The sequence below is a fragment of the Ruditapes philippinarum genome, unplaced genomic scaffold (assembly GCF_026571515.1).
Source record: "Ruditapes philippinarum isolate M1 unplaced genomic scaffold, ASM2657151v2 ctg500_1_1_1_1, whole genome shotgun sequence".
In the NCBI taxonomy this organism is placed as follows: Eukaryota; Metazoa; Mollusca; class Bivalvia; order Venerida; family Veneridae; genus Ruditapes; species Ruditapes philippinarum.
Genome location: NW_026867377.1, coordinates 430,834 through 453,078, shown reverse-complemented (window position 1 = coordinate 453,078; position 22,245 = coordinate 430,834). Strand labels below are relative to the sequence as shown.

Sequence of the window (22,245 nt, the reverse complement as noted above, 5' to 3'; positions counted from 1 at the left end):
AAACCACTGATGTTCTGTAAGCTAGCTGGATAGCTTCCTCACACAACTAATAACCAAAGCAACATTCAGCAGCTGTTATAACTTGGGAAAATGTAGCTCCTAGATAAGAACATGGTACCACATCACTAATCCAAACTCCTTAAACTCAAGGCAAAATAACTGATGGCTGTACAATGAAAAGCGATGAAAAAAAAATATGTTTAATATCAACTGATCCTTAAACTCAGAGTAGATAGCTCATCAGGTTGTTGTGCAGAGGAAAGTAAGAGGAGCTGTCATTAGGACAGAATGCTCGACTATTCTCAGTGCTTGAAGAGCCTCAATTATATAGAATGTTTTAACTTCATAATTCTGTCAAAAACTCATGTTAAAATTATAGGCTTTTAAGTGACTTCCTATCATGCTCTGAAATATGTTTGCGAACTCTCATCCCATTCTCCCTGTAGTTTTAGAGATACCAACTTGCACACAAAAAAAAACTTAACCAAGGGGCGTAACCAAAGCCTGGGTGAGTAAAACAGCTATCCCTATTCTTCAATAGTTGATCTAAAAATGCACAAAGAAAAAAAGTTCATACTTTGATCTCAATCCCCAGCTTCTGTAGTGAATGTTTAACATGTGTAATATCCTTCTTTTGTTGTTTAACAAAGTCTTCAAGTCTTTCTTTATTAGCTCTACACTGCTGGCCCTCCTCTGCCAACTACAAACATAAAATCATACATCTATATATCTCTGTTGGTGTTCTGATCAATAACTTGAAGCAATGAGCAAGACAAAAAAGTGTTTCTTCCTTTATTTTGTCTCTAGTCCTGTGAACTAACAAATACAAAAGATGCATTTATAACCCAAATTTGGTCATATTACTAACTTTAGAAAGTACCTTATTCCAAATATCCCAATCCATACAAATGTCAATGGTGGTTATTGCTGTTGTAAACTGTGTGAGTTATTTTCATAAAAATATGTAACTTAAAACTAATGCACAAAAGAATTTTGTCTTGGTGTTAACTAAGACAAGTGTCTAATTTGAGATATATCACATCTTTGAAAATATTTTTCTAAAAATGTCACGAATAAAAAAAAACAATGGAAGGAATGATATACCTTGTTAAATTTCATAATTAAACAGTTTTAATAATCACCAATGTTTTAATTACAAACATTTGTATAACCAAAATCTATATGTAATTCTTCCTATCTCAAGTTTATATCACCAAAACTCATATCATCATCACCACTTTGAGCTCAGGTGAGCTAAAAATGCAAGTTTTCATAACCAAATCTTTTCTAGCGTTATTATATATTTTATCAACTCTGCTCTGTTTACCTTTTTCATTTTAGTTTCATTGTTAGCAAGATCTTTGGTATCAACATCAGAGACGACACTTGATCCCATCCTTCCCTTACATACACTTTTACCTCCACCGGACATTGTTCCTGAAATAATTGTTGTTGTTTGATTGGGTTTTACGTCACACCGACACAGTATAGGTCATTTGGCGACGTTCCAGCTTTACTGGTGGAGGAAGACCTCAGGTGCCCTTCTGTGCATTATTTCAGGCACGAACGGGCACCTGAGTAGAACCACCGGCGTTCCGTAGGCTAGCTGGATAGCTTCCTCACATGAAAGAATCCAAAGTCCCTGTTGGGGTTCGAACCCACAGCGGTGAGGGGCAAGTGGTTTGAGGCCACAGACGCCCCCTGAAATCATTGTTCACAGGTCAACGTCAAAATCAACTAATTATGATGAAAAACAAACTTTGTATTGCAACATGCAAAAGATTCAGACAAGAAATTTTGGCTAATTTTAGAGTGCCTATGTTTACATGGGTGCCAGTTAAAAATATCAGAAAACTTGAAAACCATGAATTAAGCATTATTCTAATTGGTTTTATTTTATATAGAAAAAGAGTGCTTTCAGGGATATAAAAAACCTGAACTTCATGCAAATGCCTGAAAACTTGTACCCATGTCTTTAAACTGCCTGAATAAAATTTGACTTTCAATCTCAAAGAATAATTTTTCTTAATAAATAAAACAAAATGTCTAAATTTTGTAAGCATTAAGTAACCACTTTTTTTCCGTCTAGAATTAGAAATATTATTTCCCAGTGTTATCATTTCAGAAGCAGTTTTAAATATGAGCACCTATGTATTTGGAAAAAGTGAAAGCTCAATGGGAAAAGAAACTGTAACTTCAGGTATATGTTCTGTAGAGGTCTAATGGCAAATTCTAAGCCTATTAGTGGAGGAAGACACAGAGTAGCTGACCTTTCAATTAATCATATGGTAAGCAAGCACTTGTATACAGCCTTTCACTGGGTGAATAGCTTTCTCATATGGGCATTATTTCATTTTGTTTGTTCGCTTTTTTGCACTGATTTAATAAATAAAGACATAAGTAAAATGGGGCAGGAGAACAACTCCCTCAAACATGAGTTATGTTACTTATTTACTATTTACACTATTTACAATACCTTCAAGAGGTTCCTAACAAAATATAAGATGAATGATAATAAAAATATCAATGACAAACCTGATGTATCTATGAGCTGTCCTTGTAGGGTAACTACCCGGAATCTGTTAGCACCATATGCTATCCTTGTAGCCTGATCTAGATTATCAGCAACTAACGTGTCACGAAGAGCAAAATAAAATGCTGGCTTGATTGCCGGATTCTTCACTTGCACGAGGTCAAATAAACGGTGGACTTTTTCTGGTCTGAAATTTATCAGTGATGTTTTTATCATTTGATGTCACTAGATCAGAATATCAGCTGTCACAAAAACTTTCTTCCAAGTTGTTTCATACAGTTTTGGTACATTTGAAATATAATAATATTTCATTTAAAATTAAACAAATATTAGTAAAATATAAAGACGACCCTATGCTTTTTTAAGAATAAATCTATCAAGACATGTGTCATGCCCGTAATCCTATAATAGGTATATTCTTGTACATTAATTGGTATTCACTGTTATCTACGATTCTCCAAACTAAGCAAGTAGCCATTTGTAAAAAACATACACCATAACACAATATTTCTCTTTGCAATAACACTGCCGTAAGTTAATAATAACCTAACTTTTCACTTACGTATTTATTTTTCTAGAGGCATGGTCCTTCCATCGAGCCATTTTGTCAAGACCAATAAAAGTAGCACTTCCAACATTGTTCTTCTTCAAGAACTCTACACATTTCTGGGCTGTTTCCATAGTGTCTACAACTATGTTGTCAAGGGCACCACAGGCTGTTGATATGGCAACATCAAACTTCTCATCTATGCCGCCAAGATCTCCCTACACATAAAGAGGTTATTCTTTTTTTTACGATATTTACACTTTTGATTTTGTATAAAGTAAAATAGTCCAGTTTTTACTCAAGTATGGACATTACATACATGTGTATTGCCATTTTTGGAAAAATAACATTAATTTATTAAACTAAGCAGATTGTTTAGGTCAGACTGGATGCATAGGAGGTCTGACTGTAACATGGGCATAGACATGTCATTATCAGTGCTTGAACTGAAGATATAAAATATCTCCCAAATAAATTCAGAGTGTAATAAATAAACTTTTAAGAGATTGTAACTACTGTATGTCCACTGATACTGCAAAATTTAAGTCTCATATGGAAAAAGAACAATTGTATTCATTTACAAATTTGTTGACAGTTTTGCTAGTGTGTGAAACATTACATGGATGGGCACCTCTGTGAGGTGTCTTCTTTCAATATAACTTCCATATAACTTCCAAACTGTAATAATCCTTATGCTACCAGTATATCTTTGCAGACTGACCCGGCTCTATTTTGTTGGCTGGTTTAATTTAAATTTTCATCTTAGTCGCTCTAAAATTGTAGAGCTGTCATTGATTCAAAGCAAAGCATATTGACGATATACTGTTTTAAATAATTTAAGAAAAAATAAATGTTCTGTTCATGCAAATATGTTGTGGCCCGTTTCTAAATGACCTTTGCATGATTTTTTTTCTGACCATATTTTGTCATCACTGCCATGAAACGTGCCCATTACATAACACCAGACTAGTGTTAGACATGGCCATCTGCTTTGTTTTATTGGTTTTTTTGTTGTTTATTTATGCTTTTTCATATACTCTATAGTCATTTAAATAATGTATCAAAATAAATGACTTTAAAATGTGTATTGATTATATCAAGAATACATCAATATTGTCCCAATCAATGACAGCACTACAACATTGATAATGGACAGTTCTGAAAATCAAGTTGGACAAATCTAAGAAATTGAAAAGGTTATAAAGGGATAAAATCGAGGACAGTTAAAGTATTTTTTTTAGCAAGGATGAAACATAAGATGTATGTTTTTTTTATTTTCAGCATATTAGGAATGTCTATTTGTAATGGAATCTTCATAAAGGAAACAAACAAGGAAACTAAACAAAAAGCATACAAGTCGGCCATGTACTCCTGGCAAAGTTCCAGCATTTTTCAGGTTCATCACAAAATCGATTACTTTTCCGCGGCTTTTATTTGCCTCTAAAGCACTACGAGCTTCTTCCACTTTTCTCCTTACTCCACGAATCTAAAACAATAAATCACAGAATAATTTCATCTGAAGTGAAACATTTGGATAAAACAATTATGTACTGAAAATGTTCCTTATAAAGAATTTTGAACTTGTATTTCTTGATATTAATACATTTACTAACATATTAGTTATAACTGTAACCTTAATTTCTATACCAAATGATATGGAGAAAATTGTTCTCTTCTATTTCACAAAAGGCCTTGCCTTGTACAATGGATAATTTTAAAGAAAAAAAAGCTTGAAAGTCACAAGGCTTTGAACAGAATTTGTACTTTTCTCCAGTAAAAATAAAAGTTTCAAGGTTGATTGTCATTAGTGTCATCTATCTCATATTCAGAAGGATATATATGTATCTAAAATGATAATGCTAGTTGGGAAAAGTCCAAAATGTTTTGGAATTTTCAAGATAAAATTAGTAATTTTCAAGATAAAATTGAAAATTTTCAAGATAAAATTGGGAATTTTCAACAAATTTCATCTCTTGTGAACAAAAACATATCAATGAGTACTGAATTAATAATAAGTTAAAGTACCCACCTCCTCAACTAATTCAGCTTCACGTTTACACGTGTTTTGTAGGTCTGTATTGGATTTCTCCAAAGAATTCTCTAAGTCTGGAAGCTTACTCTCCATCTCTGCAGCTGATCTATTAAAAAAAAAAAAATAAAAAATAAAATAAAATTAAAAATAAAATAAAAATTAAATATTTGCTTCACACAAATATAATTTATGTTGCAAAACAAATTTCCTATTACATGTTTTAGTCTTGAGGATTTCTCTTTGAATAAGCTGCTTGCTCTTATTATTGTTACAATCATAAACAGCGTAATGTAAGTGACCAAAACAAATCTATATATATATGAATATATTTGATCGTCAATGACTTCAACTTAAATCATAAAAGACTATTTCATATAACTTTTTTGTGCTGAAATACAAATCACACTGACATTGCAAGCATGGTGTGTTGACTTTCCAGTTTCACTATTAAGAAAACCCCCGATGCCCTTCTATGCTTTATTTCAGCCACAGTACCCAGAGGCTAATCACTGACCTTCCATAGTCCAGCCAGATAGCTTCCAAACATGTAAGAATACAACTTCTTGGACAGGATTCATACCAACAACAGACCAGTGATTAGAAGTGAGCAACGTGAGCAACCTTAACAACCTGATCACCAAGGTCCAAAAATATAGTTCTATTTTACAATAATAAGAAATGTCATCAAGTATTACTTTGTCTTTTCTTCAACAGTTTCTTTCAGTTTCTCGAGTTTACGGGTCATATCATTCAGCTTGTTTGTCTCCTGTTTCTGGTTGCTAAGATACAAGTCCAACTCAGACTGAGATACCTCCAACTGTAAATTATTGAAAACACAGATTGTTATTCTATTTTTTTTAAGCCACATAAACAATATAAAAGCAGGGAGGACACCGGTCTTAGCTGGATGATGGGATTTTTTTGTTCACAATATAAAAGAGGAAAACAAACTAAATATTCTCTTTCAATAGTGTACAGGTATGATCTGAAAATTTTCCCAATTCTTTTGTATCATAGAAAGTTCAATTTTATATCAATATAAAGGACAAGTGTTTAAAAAAAAAAACACACACACAAAAAAATATATCTATAACACAATAGGATTCATACTTTAGATTTACTTTCATTGACAGATTTCTGAAGTCCTAACAACTTCTCCTCTTTCTTGTCTTTCTCCACTTGTAGACCCTGAAACACCACAAGTTATAACATGTAGCTATGTAAATCTTAACTGACTATTCTTATGAAAATTTATAAATTGTTCTCATTAGTATATAAAACAAGAGTGTCCTCAGGACAGCATGCTCAACTATTGTCAACTGTTGATAGTAAAATCAGAGCCTGGATAATGTTAGAATTTACAAGAAGGAAGATTTCATTCACAAAATTACAATTTATGTACATGACATAGTTATGGGTCTGGGATATTGACCAAAGAATTTTAAGTTTTTTAATGGGCCTTATTTAACTCAAAATCTGTGCTAGAGTTAGGGCCTTATTTTATTAACAAGAGGGCCATGATGGCCCTGAAGTCGCTCACCTGTATATATAGGCCCCCAGAGCGGGGCCAGTTTAAACCCAAGGGCTTTTATTTGAACAAACTTGGTAGACACCCATTAGAAGATGTTTCATGCTAAATATCTAAGGTCTAGCTCGTTGAGTTTTTTAAAAAATGATTTTTAATTTTATACTTTACACCTATATTTAAAAGCAATGACACCCCTGGGGCGGAGCCAGTTTTGACCCCAGGGCTTTTATTTGAACAAACATTGTAGACACTCACTAGAAGATGTTTCATACTCTAACTATTTGGGTTTTTTCAAAGAAGAATTTTTAAGTTTTTGCTTTACACATATAAGGAGAATCAATGACACTTGTGGCGGGGCCAATCTTAACCCCAGGGCTTTTATCTGAACAATCTTTGTAGACACTCAATAGAAAATTTTTCATGCTTAATATCTAAACTCTAGCTATTTGGGTTTTTTTCAAAAAAGAATTTTTAAGTTTTTGCTATACACATATAAGGAAAATCAATGACCCCTTGGGCGGGGCCAATTTTGACCCCAGGGCTTTTATCTGAACAAACTTTGTAGACACTCACTAGAAGATGTTTCATGCTAAATATCTAAACTCTAGCTATTTGGGTTTTTTCAAAGAAGAATTTTTAAGTTTTTGCTATACACATATAAGGAGAATCAATGACCCCTTGGGTGGGGCCAATTTTGACCCCAGGGCTTTTATCTGAACAAACTTTGTAGACACTCACTAGAAGATGTTTCATGCTAAATATCTAAACTCTAGCTATTTGGGTTTTTTCAAAGAAGAATTTTTAAGTTTTTGCTATACACATATAAGGAGAATCAACGACACTTGTGACGGGGCCAATTTTGACCCCAGGGCTTTTATCTGAACAAACTTTGTAGACACTCACTAGAAAATGTTTCATGCTAAATATCTAAACTCTAGCTATTTGGGTTTTTCAAAGAAGAATTTTTAAGTTTTTGCTATACACATATAAGGAGAATCAATGACACTTGTGACGGGGCCAATTTTGACCCCAGGGCTCTTATTTGAACAAATCTGGTAGACACACATTAGAACATGTTATATGCTAAATATCGTAGCTCTAGCTTTTTGGGTTCTTTACAACAAGATTTTTTAAGTTTTTACTATATGCATATAGGGAAAATCAATGACCCCTGGGGCGGGCCCAATTTTGACCCTACGGTTTTTATTTGAACAGGCTTGGTAAACACCCATTAGAAAATGTTTCATGCTAAGTATCTTAGCTCTAGCTCTTTGGGTTCATTAAAAGAAGATTTTTTTAAGCTTTTACTATATGCATATAGGGAAAATCAATGACCCCCTGGGGCGGGGCCAATTTTGACCCCAGGGCTTTTATTTGAACAAATTTGATAGACACTCACTAGAAGATGTTTCATGCCAAATAGCTAAGCTCTACCTCTTTGGGTTTTTTAAAAGAAGATATTTTAAGTTTTTTCTAACGGTTGCCATGGCAACCAGAGTTCTGCATGGAATTAAATTCTTTGAACAATTTTTAAAGGTGACCACAAAAGGAACATTCCTCTGAAGTTTGAATGAAATTGGCTTAGTGGTTTATGAGGAGATGTCATTTAAAGTAAAAGTTTACGGACGGACAGACTGACGGACGCCGGACGGACGGACGCCAGACGAAAAGCGATCACATAAGCTCACCCTGTCACTTTGTGACAGGTGAGCTAAAAATCTATGCTAGAGTTATGGGTCTTCCAAAGTGACAGTGAATTGTAATTCAAAACTCATGAATTAACTCTTTGACTTAATTGAGTTGCAGTATTCAAGCTGTCCATAACCTCTGTTAGTTTGACTTAACCTGTGTTTCAGTCTTTAAGCTATTCATTACCTCTTTTAGTTACACTTACTTGTGTTTCCGTCTTCAAGCTGTCCATAACTTCCTTCAGTTTGACTTCTTCTTTCTGCTTCTCCTTTTCTAACTTCTCTTGTTTCTTGTTTAAATCATCTATAGTCTTCTGAGCTTGTTCTGGTACCTCTTTCAACTCCTCTATCTGAAATACAAGTTAAAAATTGCAAAATGAAGTAGCTTCAAATATACTTCTATTGCACAGAAGGTTTCTTTTATTACAAAGTTCAAAAAGTTTACTAAGGACATTTCATATGAAACATTTCATTTATATTATAATTAAGCATATTGGAACTTATACCCAACCCTATAATACAAACTTTTACTTTTTTATTACAGACAACTATCGCTAGGTGTGAAAAACACAAAGCAGGCAGCTATCGCTCAAAAGCGTGTGACATAAGGAATGATTATGTTTGTAAAAAGTCAAGCCGTCTTTATAAGTTGACTAACATAGCGTTGATCGACTAATGTCGAAAACGACTCTTCTGTTATATATATAAAATATTCAAGCACTGTATTTAATTAATTATGATTTTACATTACCGCTGCATAATTGTTTCTCGTCATTTCGGGAAAATGTCGGAGGCAGATGATAATTTCAAATTGTTTGAAAATCAAACACTGGTCCAACGATGTGGAGAAGGTCCCGATTTATAACTAACCTGGAAGGATATCTGGATTGACCACAGTTGAAAAACGTTTCTGCTTTAGCGAGTTAATGTCACTATGTCGCATCACAGAATGACTTCTTACCTTAGATAATGTTGAGTACCTGAGGTCTTTCTTGTCCAATTAAGTTATAGACTTGCCACATTACTTCAAACCCAACTAAACATGATATATCAATAATAAGTATGACATTTTCTTTAAATCCCGTAAACCTCTTTATATAGCCGTATACTTCCACCAAATGACAATTTTTATCTATATTTCAATCATTACCTTTTTCATTTCCTGTTCAGTACTTTTCTCCAATTTCTTTCCTTTGGCTTTTGCATGTTTCAGATCCTCTCGCAGCTTAACATCTGCTTTTTCAAAGTCTGAGAATTTTTCTTTATTTTCCTCACATTGTTTCTTCAAGTCATCATTTACCCTGGAATCAAATTTAGAATAACTTTAAAGGGACTTCACTGTGGGTTTTTAACATGATTGGACATAAAATACTATTTCAAGAGAAATATTCCAGTTGATGTAGGTCAAGACCAATGCAAAATTATAGATCATCTGCTCACTCTATTTTTCCTGACTATTTATTCTAATGGTGAAAAGTGAAATTATTTCTGAGGATATAACTTTGTTATCTTTTGCATATTTATCTAATTAAAGTACCCCAGTTGATCTATGCAGGAAATTTAAATGTTATGCTTTTTGTCTTTTGGACCTCAGTGGAGTTCCTTTAAACATACCCCTGTTTTATAGCTAATTTTGTGTAAAATAACTGATCACATCAGAGCAAACCTACCTGGTTTTATTACCTAAGGAGTAAGATTTGCTAGTAGGTATTTACACCTTAGATATACAACACAAAGGGTTTCAGAGAAATATCATCTCAATTATAAATCCAATTAAAAGTATTCCACAGATAAAAACAAAATTTACTTGTAGATTTTTTTCTGTTTCTTCGCTTTCTCTTGTCTTGCATCAGATATTTCCTTCATTTTTGTGTTAAACTCTTCCATACCTGAATTGATCTTGTCAAACTCTGCCTTAAATTTCTCCCCACCTTTTATACATTCCGATCTGAAACATAAATAAATTTTATGTGCAATACATGTATAAAATTCAAGTTCAACATTAGTTGTTATTTTGTTGGTTATTTTTTCCTTTAAAAGATTAATTCTGTGTATTCCAATTTCAACAAACTTATCACCATAATGCACGGCTTGAATGTACCAATCCCACAACCACAGAGCAGTGCTGTGGTTAGAAGGAAGAACAAGCTAATCTGTCCATCACAGCTGTGTCTGGTCACAGTGGTCAGTGCGGAGCTTTTAATTTGGTGCTAAACAGCGTGGAATATTTCTAACTTATAGTGCCTGAATATTTAGCATAGTTAAATTTTGACAGGGCTATTGGTAATTTGCTTTCTCCAAGATGAATTGCCAATTATTCCCCATGTGTGTGCGGAAAAGGAGGCAAGAAGTGAATGGTGCATTATTTAAAATACTGCTTTCAAGATGAAAACAAAGTTAACAAAGAAGAAGAAATATTTTCATCAAAATGATAAAATTAGCATTCCTCTTTAAAACTGACTGCACACATTTTAAGCCAACTAGGCATGTACATGCTATAAATAGTCATAGCTCATTATTTGATTTATTTTTCTTTAATTTATATGATAAGATTATCAACATTTACATACATGTGTTTCTGGTAGATTGTGTTTTGCATTTTAGCAATGTTATTTTCTATTGTCAGGAACTCCACTGCCTCATTCTTAGCCTCTTCCAGCTCATCTTTGTCTTTTTCTACAGCTTTTACTCTGTTCATCTGAGATAGTAAAACAAACAATATAGGTAGTGCATAAAGAAATGTTTTATGGAAGAGAAACAAGCAATACAGGTACTATATAAAGAAATGTCATGATATTAAAACAAATAATACAGGTAGTGCATATAGAAATTTCTTATGGAAAAGAAACAAGCAATACAGGTAGTGCATTGAGAAATGTCGTATGATACTCAAACAAATAATACAGGTAGTGCAAAGAGTAATGTCATATTACATATAATGGTAGAACCAATACAACAGAAATTTCTTATTCTATAAAACATCATTAAGTCAACCAAAATCAATATTTCAAAAGGAATGTTTTGATCTTCAAACTGTTATAGTTCCAAAATAAAATTTATATTTAGTACAAAAATATAATAAAAATCCCCAGATCCTGTCCCTGCCAGAGTGCCTCTTACCTTTTCGCCTCTCAGCTCATTAAGTGTTTCCACACGTTTGGCGAGTATTTCTATTGGTTCCTTGAATCTGTTACTACCAATAATGTCTTCTAGAAACTCCAGCATACCATCATCATGTTCTGACTGACCTTTTGGCTTCATCATAGCAATTTGTTCAACTTCACCCTATAACCATTTAAATATTTCCAGCATAAATTATAGCCATATCAACAACATAATCATACTCTTTAATAAAACCAATAACATAACTCCACCTTTTATTGTGTAAATAACCATTAGCTACAGTTTATAAATAACACCAGCCCCTAACCATACCAATAACATAACTCCACCTTATTTTTGTATTAACAACTTAACTCCACATTTCTAAGAATATCAACAACATAACACAACCCTATAACCATATCAATAACTTAACTCCACCCCATTGCTTTATAAACAATAACTTTACTCCACCCTATAACCACATCAACAACATAACACTATAACCATATCAACCCCATGATGCCACCCAAACACCATATAAATAGTTTACCTCCATCTTATAACAATAATAACTAGAACTATCACTAAATGTGATTTATACCCCCACAAGACTGCTTCAGAAATGAGGATGTTACTAGTAACAGAATACCTTGAAAAAGAATTGAAATATAGAGTTATGGTTGTGGGCAATTAAAGATAGTAGTGGTTCTTGAATGTTGCATTTCCTTTCAATGTGGTTGGCCATTGATGAAGTTTTATTGAATTACTCTGTAATAAGTCCAGAAAGACAAAGAAAAGGAACAAAGGGCAATAACTCTATAAATACTGAAGATGAAGTTATAGTTCTTATGCACTGCACTTCCTCTTATTGTGCTTGACCATTGTCTGAAGTTGTTTTGAATTCCAACCAGTACGCTTTAAGTTATGCTCCGGACAAGGAAAAGTATCAAAGGGCAGTAACTCTGTATTTTGTCAAAATGGAGTTATGGCTCTTGTTCACTGCACTTCCTTTTAATGTCCTTGACAACTGTATGAAGTTGTTTTGAATTCCAAACAGTAGTTTTCAAATCATGCTCTGGACAAGGAAAAGTAACAAAGGGCAATAACTCTGTAATAAGTCAAGATGGAGTTATGGTTCTTGTGCACTGCACTTCCTCTCAATGTGCTTGACCATTGTATGAAGTTATAATGAACTCCAACCATTAGTCTTCAAGTTGTGCTCCGGACAAAAAAAGCAATGGAAAAGTAACAAAGGGCAATAACTCTGTAATTAGTCAAGATGGAGTTATGGTTCTTGTGCACTGCACTTCCCCTTATTGTGCATGACCATTGTATGAAGTTGTTTTGAATTTCAACCAGTAGTTTTCAAGTCATGCTCTGGACAAGGAAAAGTAACAAAGGGCAGTAACTCTGTAATAAGTCAAGTTGGAGTTATGGTTCTTGTGCACTGCACTTCCTCTCAATGTGCTTGATCATTGCATGAAGTTATAATGAATTCCAACAATTAGTCTTCAAGTTATGCTCCAGACAAAAGAAAGCAATGGAAAGTAACAAAGGGCAATAACTCTGTAATTACTTTAGATAGAGTTATGGTTCTTGTGCACTGCACTTCCTCTTATTGTGTTTGACATTTGTATGAAGTTGTTTTGAATTCCAACCAGTAGTTTTCAAGTTATGCCCTGGACAAAGAAAAGTAACAAAGGGCAATAACTCTGTAATTAGTCAAGATAGAGTTATGGTTCTTGTGCACTGCACTTCCTCTCAATGTGCTTGACCATTGTATGTAGTTATATTGAATTCCAACCATTAGTCTTCAAGTTATGCTCCGGACAAGGAAAATGCAACGGACGTCTGGACCGACCGACCGACCAACCACCGGGTGACTCCTATATACCCCCCCCCCCAAACTTTGTTTTTGGGGGTATAACAACATAGCTCCGCCCTATTACTGCTTACATAGTTTAACTATATCCTTAAGCCATATCAGCAACGCAACTCCATATAACCATATCAAACAAGTTAACTCCACCCTGTTACCATATCAACAACTTACTGTCATCCTGTAACCATGACAATACCTTCACCTCATCTCATTACCATTAAATAGCATCATCATGTATCTGTTAATTAACCCCACCCTATAACCATTTAAAACACTCAAATACACTCATATTAACAAGCACTACAATTAAATAAATGCCGTGCTCACAATCGAGCCTTGACGATTGCTCACAAGACACCAAAGTAAAACTTGTGGTGCCTGTATACTTATGACATAGGAAATTGTTTATAGTAATACTGCCTAAGTTTATACAGAATTTATTTCAGTTTTACTGTGTTGGAAGCTGTAAGCTAATTGACACACTTGAATTCATTCCTGGAACGAACAAGTACTAAGCAACAAGTGTAAAGTTTCTTGCTTAAGATAACAATGACTTGCCCCTGATGGGGTTCAAACCCATACGGCCAGCAATCCCTAAATAACTTGTCTGATGCATTAACCACTTGGCAATTCCATCACCAATACTGCCTTGTTTATTTCACATCCAGTGTAACACATTTCTTTTTCATGAAAAAAAGTTTCAAAGCTTCAAGTATAATCTGTTTATTATAAATCAAGGCCCTCCAGATGCAGAATTGGGAATCCATAACACCTTAAGTATACTTTAAATCAAAGTACTCTAAAAGCATTTTACCTGCAGAATCAAAAATCTGTTATGATCCAGATCTATGCCACTGGCTCTTAACAGAACTCCCACTTCCTTGTATGTAGATCTCTTTCCATTGATACTGTACACAGAAGAATTGTCCTTAAATGCTGTTCGAGCAACATTGAATTCTGAATTTGGCACAACTGTGTAATCATCTTCCCCTGCCTGTGTTTGAATGAAATTACAATAAATAATATCAAATTCTTTCTTTAACTAAACATAACTCTTCAGTAAAAGGCAAATAAAGCCTCCAAATGAATATGATTTTTCCTCTGAAGACAAAGCAAACCTATATCTCATAATGTTTTATTCGTGGATTTAGAGCATGATTGACATTAAATTTTATCACATGAACAAAAACAGCACTGAATGTGGAATAAATTGCAATAAAAGTAGAAAAATGTAAATTATAATAAATAGTATTTCATTCTTCCATACAAAATACTAAAAATATAAATAAAGTTTACAATTTTGCAATGATCAACTCTAATATATTTTCATTTACATAATCATAAGCATATATATGGTAGGTTTGTTTTGATAAAACTTGCCTCTCTGATATAAGAATAGGCCTTATCTTTTTATTTTTTTTCAAAATGAATATTTTACTTTCAGAGTAGGGATAAAAAGTTAGTACATATATTTTGAATACATTGGGGATTATTACCCCTCACTTTTTTCGTAATGCTAATTTTCCATAGGCCTCTGGGAGTTATTTTTACTGTTAATGCAAGTGTACCACGTAGCCCACAAACCCATGTGTTATTTATATAATGTCATTGACTTTTAGCTTTAAAACTAACAAAAAACATTCTTGCTTTCGTTCTATGGACCAACCACAGGTACATGGTTATCTATATATAACAATCTTAAAACATCTGAGAAATCAATTACCAGACAATAAAAGCAAATAAAGAAATTTGTCTTACCCCAGTATCAATGATTTTCTGAAAGTACACTGTCACAGTACAGCTGCCAATGTTAAGATGATTCTCACTGTTGTGTATAAGTCCACTCAGTTTCTTCAAACGTACTTTTGCAGCACGGTATCCAAATACAAACAACATGGAGTCAATGACATTAGACTTTCCACTACCATTTGGTCCAACAATTGAGGTGAAACTCTGAAAATATTTTAAGTCAATATAATGCCATTAATAATAGCCTACAAAAGAATGAATGAAAAGAATGTTAGAATATTTGAAAAAAAAAAAACAAAAAAAAAACATATAATATCAATATATACCTTGTGGAATGGACCAAGAGCTCGAATTCCTGCATAAGACTTGAAATTTTCATTGACAATCTTGGAAATCATTAACCTTGGTCCATTGATATCATAGGAAGCCACAGTTTCTGGTGCTGGAGGTACCTCTATTTCACCATAATCTGAAATAGACAAACAAATCTTTATAACATGTTCATGAATTATTACAGGTGTTTTAATAACACTTAACGGGCTGAATTTCCTAAATGAGCAATTTTTTGACATGCTAGGGCTCTCAAACCTAACTATACCATGTTGTTACATCAGTCTTCTGTTCCACTCAAAATTGTTAAGAGACAATCTATCTGGAGTTTAATAGCTTGTGGCACTTTGAATCATGATGTGATTTACTAATGGTACTGGTTAAATGACCTGCTTCTGACATCTGTGTAATATCAGTTTGTAAAATCGTTTGTCTAGTATTGCAACCAGTAGCAATTTAGAACATCAACGACCTACCAAGGTGCGTGACTTCCACCAGCTGCCTATTTGCTGATGACAGCCTGATCAAAAGTCGACACATTAGCTCTCCAAGAAGACCTCGATTGACTCCAGGAATGAAAGCGCAAGTGGATGATGTCCTTCAATCCCAGCAAATGTGAAATAATACACATCACCAAGAAAAGAAACCCCATCAGTCATGCCTACAAGGTCCACCAATTAACTCTTCATTCATAAGAAGTTATCACAAGCTGCCCACAAGATATCAAAGCCCTACAAGACCCATGTCTATCTTAATAAAATTAAGTGTCAAAGTTGCATGTTATAACGTCCTTAATTTTCATGCTTATGATTTGTATGAAAGATGAATTGTTAAATCTGTTAATTAAGCACATGGATTGAATAAATAATGATCGGAGGGGAATAAATAAATAAATAAAAAAAAGAATATTAAAAAAAAAAAAAAAACGTTGAAAAGGAAAAATAATTTAATAATGCAAACTTTTCTTAATGATGGACGATGGACAAACCTCTATACTGTCGGTAATTGACGCAATTATCAGAGCCCAACAACAATTATTTTCGATGTTTTTTTGGCTTTTGTTTTTTTTTTCAATTTAAAAATGAAACAAAAAAGGATTATTATCAAAATTTTGTAAACTATTTCAATTGATGTTATTTAACTGCAACCAAACGCTATTTTTTCTTGACGTCTTAAGATGTTAAGTAAATTCTTTACTGTAGCCAACACGTCGATTAATCTCTAAAAAGTAAACATTCTTGACTAAAATCCTCGCTTAAAGTCATAATTAACATATGCACTTTCGCCTTCCATATATTGTTGAAAAGTGCCGTACGGCTAGTCGTACGTGACTCACGTACGGCTATAACTTTTGGCTAGCCGTACGGCTACTAAGCCACTTCCTTCTTTTAAACTAAAAAAAGTGCACTTATTCGCCACAAACACTTTGTAACCACACCTTGTATGTTAATGCCCCAGATGTTATACTGGAAGAAGAAGAGTGGATTATGTACAGTACTGGAAGAAGAGGATTTTACTAAGGGTGTAACGGTTTACCGGTATACCGATATATTGCAATATGAAAAAATAAATTTCGAACCGCGGTACGATTTTTGGAAAACCGGTATTTTATAAAAATCATCATTTTCAATTAATTGCCTTCTAATTTTGTACAAATTTCACATAAAATCTTTAATTGGCAAAGTTTGTTGGCGCCAACGTAAGATAAAAGTATCCGACAACTAGTACACTTAAAAGTCAATAAGCGGCCGCATAATTTACATAAGCGGCCCATATGTGAAAGGTCACACGCGACTAGTTTTGTTTATCAAATTGTGTGACACTACTTTCTATTTATTCCTTACATTTTTATCAAGTTTCTACTAAAAATATATACATATAATGATAATATATAAATGTTACTCCATCTTTACATCAAAACATATACACGACAATACGTATTGCAATATATCGCAATACGCTTCAGCAAAATGGCAATATATTGCAATACGGTTTTTGCTGTATTGTTACACCCCTAGATTTTACAGTATGTCAATCATAGATCAGGCGTGAAAGTGAGAAAATGCTGCAGCAGCGGTATACTGGAAGAAGAAGAATCATCAATAACACACGCACTGTAAACAATTATTCGCTTTGGAAGAATTTCCTATAATTTCTAAAGTATCTAAAATGCTTGTGACATTTTGTATTTCAAAAAAAATTATATATTACATATCCCCACCCACTTCCACATACTAAAAACATTATTTTTCGCACCTTCCGCATGAAAACCACGACTTGCCACCGACACCTGGGCTTGTTCAACATTTGCGTTCTCTTCATTATCATTCTCAACTTCCATTGGAGTTGGATTTTGCTTAGGACTTTCTCTGATCTTTTTTCTTGGTGGCATTTTGTTTTGATTTGAATTAGTTGTTGTTAAAAACTGGCGCTTAAAAATGAAACCGGAAATTATGAAAATTGAGAAATGTGATTGGCTTATTTTTTAATTGCTAAAACCTTTTCACGGTACATACCGTACTCCTTTTCGCTTCAAAAGGGTTTCAAAAGACGGATCAACTTCATACTTCAAATATATGTACCTTATTATTAACTGTAAATATTGAAGGATTAACTGACACCTCACCTCTCAGACAATTCAACCTTCTTTTTAGACACTTCACCTTCCCCCCCCTATTTTTTATTTTGTGTTCAACAATAAATAATGTGTAAAACGTTAAATGTATTCAACAATAGTGATTGAGTCTATTTATTGTTTTAACATAATTTGTTATTTTTTCCTCATGTTATTGACCAAAGTAATGGATAAATTGTTGTTTTGCCCTATAAAAAAGGCCCATATCACAGAATTTTTTAAATAATAAATTCCTATTAAAAATATACTCAGTATATCTTATGTAGATTTCAGTTATAGTGATTTAACCGATAGTAGAATAATATTTCAATAATCAGGTTCATTCATTTAATGACAGATTAATTAGTGCTTTAAATTTATGATTAATTTACGTAACTCGTGATATTTCTTGCTTTATTGTTTTATTATATTATGGTCGTGTGGGTGATCTTTGTATTAAATCCAATCCTGTTAGTTTAAAGATCTTGGTGTTATATAATAGAAACACAACTAATTCTTATGTGATTCATTCATACCACTTTAATCCAATTAACTAATCAATTATGAGATAACTGTTGAATAAACAACAAATAAACATGTTGAATAAACAAGGTGACACGCAACAGGGTCTTTCAAATTCCATTTGAAAGACCCTGCACGCAATAAACACATAATGGATGAAAGTGTTTTTTATTATTATTTTTTTTTACAATGGCAATAAAATCAATAAACCTTATATTTAGCTTTAAACTAATAAGGATAAATGAGAAATGGATTATATGTTAATATTATATTCTTTAAAGATGTAAATTCATAAATGAAAAGTCAGAATGTCCTTAAAAATTGTAAGCATGGTATAAATATTAAGGTATTGAAATTTATAAACTGTATACCATGAATTAACAAATGTTGTGTTTTAAATATAATTTCAATTGTATAACAAAAATTGCACACCGCAAAGCCCATAGAGACACACACCATTAAGTTTTCGTTTGTGAAGCATATTTCATATTCTAAAAGCAATAACTACTTAATAAAAAATTGGACGAGGGGTGAAGTGCCTTACTGATTTTGGGGGATGAATTGTCTTATGCGGTGAAGTGTCTTCAAAATGTGAGGGGTGAATTAAGTGTCTGGGGAAAAGGGTCTTGTTTCCGCAGGTGATTCGTTTCCTCGATGAAGTTAGTATTTTTGTGTTTTGAACTTTTATTCTTGCAATCGGTCGCACATATATGTTTATTCTTTGAAAAAAAAATCATGATCACTCGATTATTTGCCAACATAATTGAAATACTATGATATTCATTGCGCATTAAATATATATATCAATACAGGGATGACTCAAAGCTTTGTCAATTTTGTTTATTTTGAACTAAAATAACTTAATTATAAGGTTGAATGAATTTGACCTTTTTAAAAACTCTTTTTCATTGGTGGATTTTATTTATGCATTACGTAGGCAGTAAACAACTTTCTATTGGTCGCCTATATTTTTGGGGTAGTCAGACTTTTCTCTCCCTTACCAGTTCCTCCCCTGACGTTTCCTCCCTGACGGTTCTCTCCCTATTTTGGGGGAGAACTGTCTGCATATTTGCAAATTAGAAGACATTTCCTCCCCATTCTTATTTTTATAATTACATTATTATTAAAGTATTTAGCTGATAAATAAATGGGTAAGTTTATTTTCAATTGATATAAATCAGAAAAAAATAGATTTTATTCAAATTATTGAAGTGTTTAGATGTTAAATAAATGGGTAGGTTTATTATAAATTGATATTAATTAGAGAGAAAAATACTTTAATGAAGTATTCAGATGTTTAATTCAAGTTTCAATTTTGTTAGCATCATCAGAAACAATAAATCGGTAAGTTTATTATCAAAAATTAATATAAATTAGAGAAAAAAAACTTTTATTGAAGTATTTAGATGTTTAATAAATTTGTAACTTTATTATCAATTGATATAAATTGAATTAGAAAAACTTTTTTTTAACATATGATAATAATAATGATCAATGATGATATTAGTTAATTATTCTGATTTTTTAATTGGATGTAATGTATACTTTTTAACGTGTTTAGTCATTGAAAATAATTACTGGATAATTTACTTGATTAGGGTACAGTAATCATAAGTTATTATTTTCTAAATTTCTTTTTTAATAAATAAAAATGAAATTTATAGGCAAAAAATGATTAATAAATTTTAATTGCTTAACTTTTGTGTAATGAAAAAAGGAGTTCAATACACACATGTATGCGTTAAGTTTGCTGTCAGTGATACTTGAGGAGTTTATTAATTCATTACTCAACAATCAAGGTGTTGATTAGATTAAAATAGCTGTGAAAAGGTGTTGATGAATAAGTAAATATATATTAGTTATTTGGTATTATATATTGTTTCAAGTTAATGACTAGATCAATTTTGTAAAAAAGTAAATGTGGAATGTGTTTGCATACCAGTTGTTGTTTATTTATTTTGTAGAACAAACTTGTTTCAACCGTATTCACTATTTAACAAATGAATGAACATCACAAGCTAGACCTTAACATAATTACAGATGTATATCAATCACTGTCCAATGATCTATATCTCTCACGATAAAGGTGTTGATAGGATTAAAATACTGAAAAAAGGTGTTAAATTTACAAACACTTTTCAGCTGATAAACATAAAATGCAGTTAATATCAAACACATTCTTTTAATAATCTTGACAAACTAAAATGATAACTTATAAAAATAAAATTGGGGGAGAACTGTCTGCATATTTCAAATTTGGGAGAGAACCGTCAGGGGAGGAAACGGTTAGGGAGAGAACCGTCAGGGAGAGGAACTGGTAAGGCGGAGAATAGTCTGTCATTCTATTTTTGGCGGTAAACTTTTTTGTCTCTTGCGCTTCTGCCTTTTTGGTTCATTCTGTATTCGTTTGACAAGAAGATCACATGTTGAAAATTCTATTTTGGGTGTGGCTGGATTATGAATATTACTTCTGTAATGATTAATGGATTGTCATGTGGATAGACAAAGACATTTTGATTGAGTTTCATGATGAAACAATTTCTATTTGTATTGAATAATATAATCATTTAATATGAATGTGAAACATGTGATCTCGAATTACCTAATAATATGATATCAAGATCAAAATTTCTCTTGTGTTTTCTTTTAAATGATAACTTATAATTTTGTTTATTTTGAACTAAAATAACTTAATTATAAGGTTGAATGAATTTGACCTTTTTAAAAACTCTTTTTCATTGGTGGATTTTAATTTATGCATTACGTAGGCAGTAAACAACTTTCTATTGGTCGCCTATATTTTTGGCGGTAAACTTTTTTGTCTCTTGCGCTTCTGCCTTTTTGGTTCATTCTGTATTCGTTTGACAAGAAGATCACATGTTGAAAATTCTATTTTACCCTCCACGCCCGCCCTTATTGTGTGTTATTTGTATATTTTATTGTACAATATTGTATTTTGTAGAAGTTATATTTGAAGAGTTGCTGGATTATGAATATTACTTCTGTAATGATTAATGGATTGTCATGTGGATAGACAAAGACATTTTGATTGAGTTTCATGATGAAACAATTTCTATTTGTATTGAATAATATAATCATTTAATATGAATGTGAAACATGTGATCTCGAATTACCTAATAATATGATATCAAGATCAAAATTTCTCTTGTGTTTTCTTTTAAATGATAACTTATAATTTAATTTGAGACTAAAATACATATTATAATCCAAATAATAATTCTAATGACCAAAAGAAAAACAACTATGTCTTTTACGGAAACTATATAATGACGATCCTGTTTAACAAAGAGAAATTAAGTAAGTGAAATGTTCACTGAAAGATGAAATCTTGAACTTATGCAAATCTATATATTGAGGATACCAAATGCATCGATTACATAGTTTTAAATTTTAGTACATGTCTAATAATCGGGATGGTAAACATTTTCTCAGAAAGACAAGTTTTAAATTTAAAAAAAAAAATCGACGTATTATAAGCTTTCAAGACAATAAAGATGTTGTAGGTCCTGGATGTAAATTTGTAAAGATATCTTTAAGAATGAAGTAAAAAAGAATAAATGCAATATTCAAACATAAGCATGTCGTTAGAAGTGCATAATCCAAAAAGTTGACAGTAATTTATAATATCCCACCCAAGAATTAATTGCTTGAACATTTTAAAGGGTCTGCTTAATGCCTATGAAGTGGGTGACAA

At 32.4% G+C, this 22,245-nt stretch overlaps 1 protein-coding gene across 1 annotated transcript in view; it reads right to left on the bottom strand.

The window, feature by feature from the left end:
• Positions 1–17,850, bottom strand: part of LOC132735888 (structural maintenance of chromosomes protein 4-like) — a 30,221-nt gene extending 12,371 nt beyond the window's left edge. Inside the window, exons 1-17 of the mRNA XM_060722916.1 lie at positions 17,651–17,850; positions 15,391–15,533; positions 15,074–15,268; positions 14,130–14,309; positions 11,449–11,613; positions 10,899–11,026; positions 10,136–10,276; positions 9,479–9,629; positions 8,535–8,678; positions 6,223–6,300; positions 5,808–5,929; positions 5,110–5,218; positions 4,435–4,566; positions 3,096–3,298; positions 2,536–2,720; positions 1,328–1,437; positions 578–700 (exon numbers count right to left, since the gene is read on the bottom strand). Coding sequence (XP_060578899.1) covers positions 578–700; positions 1,328–1,437; positions 2,536–2,720; positions 3,096–3,298; positions 4,435–4,566; positions 5,110–5,218; positions 5,808–5,929; positions 6,223–6,300; positions 8,535–8,678; positions 9,479–9,629; positions 10,136–10,276; positions 10,899–11,026; positions 11,449–11,613; positions 14,130–14,309; positions 15,074–15,268; positions 15,391–15,533; positions 17,651–17,786 — 2,445 coding nt within the window. The 5' untranslated portion in view covers positions 17,787–17,850. The remainder of the gene's footprint in view (positions 1–577; positions 701–1,327; positions 1,438–2,535; positions 2,721–3,095; positions 3,299–4,434; positions 4,567–5,109; positions 5,219–5,807; positions 5,930–6,222; positions 6,301–8,534; positions 8,679–9,478; positions 9,630–10,135; positions 10,277–10,898; positions 11,027–11,448; positions 11,614–14,129; positions 14,310–15,073; positions 15,269–15,390; positions 15,534–17,650) is intronic.
• Positions 17,851–22,245: the final 4,395 nt, after the last annotated feature.